Source organism: Neopelma chrysocephalum, unplaced genomic scaffold (genome assembly GCF_003984885.1).
Source record: "Neopelma chrysocephalum unplaced genomic scaffold, ASM398488v2 Primary Assembly neopelma1_186365, whole genome shotgun sequence".
NCBI lineage: Eukaryota > Metazoa > Chordata > Aves > Passeriformes > Pipridae > Neopelma > Neopelma chrysocephalum.
Genome location: NW_020938945.1, coordinates 1 through 7763, shown reverse-complemented (window position 1 = coordinate 7763; position 7763 = coordinate 1). Strand labels below are relative to the sequence as shown.

At 56.7% G+C, this 7763-nt stretch overlaps 1 protein-coding gene across 1 annotated transcript; it reads left to right on the top strand.

Annotated features, from left to right (window-relative positions):
• Positions 1–1019: 1019 nt before the first annotated feature.
• On the top strand, positions 1020–2675 carry LOC113962963 (olfactory receptor 52B2-like). Its single transcript, XM_027673753.1, has one exon. The coding sequence runs from the start codon at positions 1020–1022 to the stop codon at positions 1977–1979; it is 960 nt and encodes a 319-aa protein (XP_027529554.1). The 3' UTR covers positions 1980–2675.
• The last annotated feature ends 5088 nt before the right edge of the window (positions 2676–7763 follow it).

Sequence of the window (7763 nt, the reverse complement as noted above, 5' to 3'; positions counted from 1 at the left end):
GGGATGATGTTCCCAGCTCAGGGATGATGTTCCCAGCTCAGGGATGATGTTCCCAGCTCCAAACATCCAGCTAAGGGCCGGTGCTCCCAGCTCCGAGCTCAGGCTGCCCCGGCACTTCAGGCGCTGGGAACCCGAGCTCGGAGGCTGGGAGGTGCCACGGGCTGACACCAGGGCAGAACTCCACACTCGGGGTGTCTCTCTGGGGTATTTCTGCTTTGGGCCAGCATTTCTTTGTCCAAGGATCAGTCTGTGCAGCCCACCGTGTCTTTGCCCCTCTTTATGAAGGAGCGGAAAAGGAAGGAAGGAAAAGGCAGGAAAAGAAAGGGCTGGAGCCCCTCTGCTCTGGAGCCAGGCCGGGAGAGCTGGGGTGTTCAGCCTGGAGAAGGGAAGGTTCCAGGGAGACTTCAGAGTCTCTTCCAGTGCCTAAAGGCTCTCCAAGAGAGAAGTGTCAGGGATGGTCACAGCCCTCAGAGGTGCAGTTGGGTGTAAGTCACACTGCAGACAATTCCCAGTGGCAGGATTCATCCCTGTATTTGTGGTTTGTACCAGGAGCTCTTGGAGAATCAGTCACTGATCCGAGCAGGGTGAGGAATTGTGTCATTTCCCCTGCCTGGAGGGACACCCAGTCCCAGCACAGACACGGCTCTGTGCGCTCACAGACGCAGCCACCGATCCCGACAGGGCTGACGGTGACTTTTATGACTATTTTTATGACTTTTGCAATCTTTGTGGGACAGTGGATAGAGCTGAGCTAGGAGAGGGCCTGACCTGGTTTGTGGTGGCAATGGAGGCACAGAGGAGATGTTTTCCTTACAGACACAGTTTGTAGCAGTGATAGAACAAACAAGGTGCTTCGTACAGCAAAGCACAGTGAGGGAACCCCTCGGGGTGGGAGGCAGGTGCCTCGTGCCCTGATTTGTGACATCTGTAGGGGGTTGTAGGCGAATCCAGGCTCAGCAGGAGCTGTTTGTCCCATCTCTGTCCCGTGCAGAGCCGAGCCAGGCTGGCACCAAAGCACCATGTACGAGCTCAACGACAGCAGCTTCGACCCCATCACCTTCGTCCTGACGGGCATCCCGGGCATGGAGGAGTCCCACATCTGGATCTCCGTCCCCTTCTGCCTCATGTACCTCACCGCAGTGTTCAGCAACTCACTCCTCCTCTTCGTCATCGGCACGGACCGGAGCCTCCACGAGCCCATGCACCTCTTCCTGGCCATGCTGGCCGTCTCTGACCTCATGCTGTCCACCACCACGGTGCCCAAGATGCTGGCCATCTTCTGGTTCAGCGCCAGGGAGATCTCCTTCGACGCCTGCGTCACGCAGATGTTCTTCACCCACTTCAGCTTCATCGTGGAGTCCTCGGTGCTGCTGGCCATGGCCTTCGACCGCTACGTGGCCGTGTGTGACCCGCTGCGCTACTCGTCCATCCTCACGCCCTCGGTCATCGGGAAGATCGCCCTGGCCGCCGTCGCCCGGGGCTTCTGCATCATGTTCCCGCCCATCTTCCTGCTGAAGCGGCTGCCCTACTGCGGGCACAACGTGATGCCCCACACCTACTGCGAGCACATGGGCATCGCCCGCCTGGCCTGCGCCGACATCCGGGCCAACGTGTGGTACGGGCTGACCACGGCGCTGCTCTCCTCGGGGCTGGACGTGGTGCTCGTCGCCCTGTCCTACGCGCTCATCCTCAGGGCCGTGTTCCGCCTCCCGTCCCCCGAGGCCCGGCTCAAAACCCTGAGCACCTGCGGCTCCCACCTCTGCGTCATCCTCATGTTCTACGTGCCCGCCTTCTTCTCCTTCCTCACGCACCGCTTCGGCCACCACATCCCCAGCCGCGTCCACATCCTCCTGGCCAACCTCTACGTGGTGGTGCCGCCCATGCTCAACCCCATTGTCTACGGGGTGAAGACCAGGCAGATCCGGGAGCGGGTCCTGCGCCTGCTCTGTCCCTGCCCCGGCTGCGGGGGCAGGTGCTGAGCAGGGGAAGGGGGGCACAGTTTGGGAAGCAGCACCAAGAGCTGCCGCACTTCTCACCCGAGGTTTGATCGGGGGGTTCAGGACAAGCTGAGGGTGGTGGGATTTCTGGACTCATCAGCACTTTCACTGCTGTTTGTTTCTCCTGGAGCCGCTTCCCGTGAACGCTCCATGGGCAGAGATCACACAGGTTCAGCTGAGGGGCATCGAGGCTCCTGCGCCTCCTGACTCGCTGTCACCTGCCACTGTTGGCTGTGTTTGCTGTCCTACAGCCTCGGTTCTGCCTGTTCCTTCACCTGTTCTCTCAGTGCCCAGGCTCTGAACACCTCGTCAGTCACCAGACTGCAGCCTGGCACATCAACTGTGGCTGGGTGGGCAACTCACTGCTCACCACGGCACAGAGGAGGGGTGGCCTGTCCTGCCCTCGCTGCTGAGGGACCCCAGCACCTCTGGCTGCTGAAGGTGTTTCCCTGCTGAAGGTGTTTCCCTGCTGAAGAACCCTGGGAGCTCAGGAAAGGCTTTATTGTCCTGTGTTTGAGGGAAACGCGTCCCTTAAACCACGACTCCCGAACTGAATTCAGACGTCTGGAGTGGCTGGTGACCCCGAGGCGTCAGGGAATGGCTCTCCCTGGGTATGGGCTCCACGGAATGCTGTGCCCTGCACCAGGATGGGAGCTGGTGGATCAAACTCCATCTCCCTGATGGAGAGCAGGAGCCACGGGTGCTCTGCTCTCTGGGACCAGGGCTGTTCACACCTGAGCGATGCAGGAGGTGGCTCTGACACAGAAACCAATCCCTGCTCTGCTCCAGCCATCCCAGTAACAACTTCAAAAAAAGGGAAAGAGAGAGATTTGTGATTTCAGATCAGAACCCCCAAATGTTCTTAACACTCCCAGTGCATTTCTTCTGTTGTTTTTTTTTTACTTTCTTCTGATTTGATCAAAGGAGGCACCCTGTGATGGGCACAGGGGAAATGAAAGTCTGCTCATTAAAGGCTGTTTGTCTCCCAGTGGAGATAACAGAGCCGGGTACAAAAGCTGCTCGCGTCGTTGGGTTTTTTTAATGTCCTCAGAACATTTGTGTTTGCATTGGCTTTCTTAGCAAAAGAAAGGGTATTTGCTCAGAGCAGCCGTGTGATTTCTAATAGGAGAGGGAGCTGTGAGGAGGAAAATGCGTCAGGAGAGTGTGTTGCTGTTGGTAGCTCTGAGAACAGCTGAGTTGGTCAATATGTGGGGTTTGGAGCAGCCTGGGCTGGTGGAAGGTGTCCCTGCCCAGGGCAGGGGGTGGGACTGGATGGGCTTTGAGGTCCCTCCCAACCAAAACCAGTCTGGGATTCTGTGATTTTTCACCTGAATCCCAGCTTGGCTGGGATGGGTTGATGCCATTGCACCAGATGAGGAGGTTCATGGAGAGAGACTGTTTGCAAGGGCCTGGAGTGACAGAGCAAAGGAAATGGCTTCAAACTGCCAGAGGGCAGGGTTAGATGGGGTATTGGGAAGGAATTCCTGGCTGGGAGGGTGGGAGGCCCTGGCCCAGGTTGCCCAGAGAAGCTGTGGCTGCCCCTGGATCCCTGGAAGTGTCCAAGGCCAGGTTGGACGGGGCTTGGAGCAACCTGGGTTGGTGGAAGGTGTCCCTGCCCATGGCAGGGGGTGGCACTGGATGGGCTTTGAGGTCCCTTCCCACCCAAACCATTCTGGGATTCCATGATTCTGTGGTTCTGTGGATCTCTCTGCTCCTTGGGGTTTCCCACAATGATTTTATACCCCAGAGGAGGCAGTTTTGAACTCGCTGCTCTGCTCCTTGGGTGGACACGATGGCTGGGTCAGGAGCAAACTGCCCAGGGCCATGTCCCCGAGTCAATGAATCACCAGCTGGGCCATTCCTGGCCAGGGGCCCATGCCTAATGGGGCATTAGCCAGCTGAGCAGGGAGATTTATATTTCAGCGTGGTTAAAATGTCAGTTTAATAACCCACACGAGGTGGGAAACTGCAGCTCCTGCATTTCCTACCTTTGCTCCAACTCTGGGGACACCTATTCTTTATTAGCTCAGCTGATGGTTTTTGTGAGTGTCTTTGGAGTGCAAGAACCCTTTTCTGAGGGGGAGGAAGGGAAGGAGGAAGGTTCCCTGCCCATGGAAGGGTGTTGGAACAAGATGAGCTTTAAGGTCCCTCCCAACCCCAACCATTCCCCAATTCCACAATTCTATAATTTCAACTGGCGTTTTGTGAAAAGGAAATGAAATCTCAAAAGCCCTTGGGAGATAAGTGGAAGTTGCTGAGAATCCTCTGCCCTCAGTGAGTGTCTGTGTGCACAGAGAGGGAGCTGAGTGTGTGCCTGGAGTGGAGATGGAGCCTCAGGCTGGTGCTGAGTCGAGCTCTCAGTGTGTTTGAGAGGAAAACACTCTCCAGCGTGTGATTGCTTTGCTGCATGGACAGGGACAAGCTTGGCTTTCATCAGGGACAAAGCCTGGAGTGTGCAGGGTTCAAGTGCCCCATTTCCACGGGGTTTCATTGCTGTTCATGGACAGGGGAGCTTTGTTAACTGTCCTTCCTCTGCAGAGCTCTGGGGGCAGTGAGTGAGAGCAGCGAAGCTTCCTGATTTCAGTTCCTCTCACTTCTCCCATCATCATGTCTTGGCAAACGGCAGGAGAGTGGCTCTGGGAAGGACGGGCAGGGGACAGGAGGAGGGGGGTCACCTGGATGTGTGGAGCTCACCTGGGGTGGGTGAGGATGCCCCTGGATCCCTGGAAGTGTCCAAGGCCAGGTTGGACGGGGCTTGGAACAACCTGGTCTAGTGGAAGGTGCCCCTGCCCATGGCAGGGGTGGAATGAGATGATTCTATCAAGTGCTAATTTAATAAAATCCCCACTGCACACAGACATGGAGACAATAAACAGCACAGCACCTCCCTGAGCTGTCCTGCCTGAAACGAGGTGGTAACTCAGCATTCAGGGGGAGGTTCTGGTTGACTGATTTGCTCTCAGGAATTAGAGGTTCCTGCTGGTCCCCAAAGGTCCCTGACAGCTCCCTCAAGGGTCGTGGCAGCCAGGAAGCTGCTGGCTGCAGGCCCCCTGCCCTCACTGCACAGCCTGCTCAGCACCTCTGCAGGTTTCCAGGGGAGGAACAGTAATCCAATAAAATCAGAAATGAGGACAAAATCAACTGGAAGGTTTGTAGCAGGAATAGCTGCTGGTCTCTAGCTCAGAGCTCCCAGGTTCCTCTCCATCGTGGTTCCCCAAAACAGTTTCTGGTTCCAAAACACTTTGAGTCTGAGGCAGGGACAGGGGTGAAGCTCCCAGCTGGTGCACAGGTCCCTGCCCACCCAGGCTGGTCCAGGCACAGCCCTGGGAACCACTTTGGGACCCAGGACCAGGGAATGGATTGTGCAGGGCCGACTGTGGTGGGGGGTGATGAGCAATGGAGTGGTGAGAACTCCCTGAGACTCCTTCAGGGACAGCCTGAGGGTCTGCAGGGCTCGTACAACCCCCACCCAATGGGTGCAGTGGTGGGAAATGCCCGGGGAGAGGAACCAGTGACGTCCCTGGTGCCCTTCTCCTGGTGGATGTGAAGGGATTTCCCTCGGAGAAGGATGGGTTTGTGTTCCTCTAACACTTGGAGAGGACTGGGAGGGAGCTGGTGCAGAATGTGCTGTAAATTTTCCATATTCCCCAAGTCCCCAGTGCCTGGATGCTCAGAGAATTTCATCATTTATTTTGCACTGGCACCACAGCTCCCGGTGATCCAGCAGCAGCCTGGAGCCCTCCCCTGTGCTCCAGAGACACAATGCACACAGTGGCAGCTCCTGACACCCCTGGGCACTCCTCCTGGGACCCCAAAATCCCCTTTGGACCCCGGATATTGTGACAGTGCCCTGCTGCTGAGGGCTTTTGACTTGGCTCTTTGCATATCTGGAGTGAATCTACTGAAGCATCCAGGGAAGGGAGCGGAGCTGGGGAAGGGGCTGGAGCAGCAGGAGGGGCTGAGGGAGCTGGGGGGGCTCAGCCTGGAGCAAAGGAGGCTCAGGGGGGACCTTCTGGCTCTGCAACCCCCTGACAGGAGGGGGGAGCCGGGGGGGGGTCGGGCTCTGCTCCCAGGGAACAAGGGACAGGAGGAGAGGGAACGGCCTCCAGCTGTGCCAGGGGAGGCTCAGGTGGGATATTGGGAAGATTCTTTCCTGGATGGGGCTGTCCAGGCCTGGCACAGCTGCCCAGAGCAGGGGTGGAGTCACATCCCTGTGGGGATTTAACAGCCAGTGGATGTGGCACTTGGGGACAGGGGTCAGTGGTGGCTTTGGCCATATGAGTCTTCCTCGGGTGTCCCCTGGCCCAGCCAAACCAGCCAGAAAAAGAAAAAAAGTTTCTGACTTAAGTTAGGAAAAACAGAAGTTTATGTGCTTCCATTTAACAGAGGAATAGGATTATCAGAGAAACCCGAAACGGTTTCATTTGCCTTTAGATCCAAATAAAATAACGGCAAAGTGAATCTGAGACTTGATCAATACAGAGTAAAAGGGCAGGAATGTCATTAGCAGCAATCAGGGCTCCTCTGGGGGTTTGCCTTCCGTGGAGTGCTGGCATTTCATTTCCCAGAGACTCCAGGTGGGGTGACAGAGGTACCCCAGGGCTGATTGAAGTTACCCCAAGGCTGGACACAACCAATTTTTTACTGTCACAGCACTGTGATGTAGAGCTCGTTATGTCACACAAACTAATTAATAAATGATGAGCAAAGCAGCTGCTGGTGGAGTTCGGCCCAACTGCGAAGTCTCCCTTCAATCCATGTCTCATTTTCCATCCCTTCCCGGGGAGGTTCTGCAGGGATTGGCTCTGCTGTTCCGTGGTTGGTATCAGCTCTGGAGAAACGAGCACAAAATCCTTGCTAATCAGGTTTTTATCTCCTGCAAAGACACTGGAGATGGGAGCAGAGTCACCCCCGGGGGGGGGGGCAGGGGCTGCTCCAGGGGGGGAAGCTCGAGGGTCTGAGGGAAGGAGAGTTTTGGTGGGGACACTTGGGGGGTGCTTGGCCCCAACGTGAGGGTCCCAGTGTGTCCCTGGGGGCAGCAGGGGGGTGATGTGGGCAGCACAGGGCCACGTGTCCTTCAGCTTGTCCCCAAACGCTTCACCCAGTCCCCGGGGCCACATTTCGGGCCGTGGGTGGGGAGGGAATGGTGAGGGGGGGCTCGGAGTCCTGCTGGCTTCCAGGGGAGGTCCTGCTCCTTCCAGAGCTTCCCAGTGTCCTTGGGACACCTCTCCCACTGCTCCAGTGGTGATGGGGATGAGACAAGGAACCAGCACCCGGATCCAGCTTTGCTCAGCTACAGGGGCTCCTCATCCCCTCTGAAGGAAAATGAAAGCAAAGCACCTCACAGGTGCTCTTTGGGGTGCTGAAGGGGCCAAGGTGGGTGATCACAGCAGTCCTTTGCTGGGAAAAATAAGTGTTTTGTTCCAGAGGCTGCTGGAAATCAAGAGGAGCTCCTTGAGTGTCTGCTGAGGTGACTTCAGGTGAGCTGTGGGTGTCACCTTGACCCAAACAGTGTGGCCTTCCCCCTGGGCTGGGGTGGGAAGGGGAGAGCTTTCTTTACACGTTTTAGCATCTCTGGCATTAAATATCCCTCTGTTGGTCTGGTAAATCCAGAAGGGCAAAGCCCTGGTTTGAGCCATGGACATCTTTGGGTCGTGAGCACCATCTGGAGAGTTCCCTCTGCATCAGAGCAGCGGAGGAGTCTGGAGCATCTCCTGGAACCCCAGCTCTGCCTGGAACCCCAGCTCTGCCTGGAACCCCAGCTCT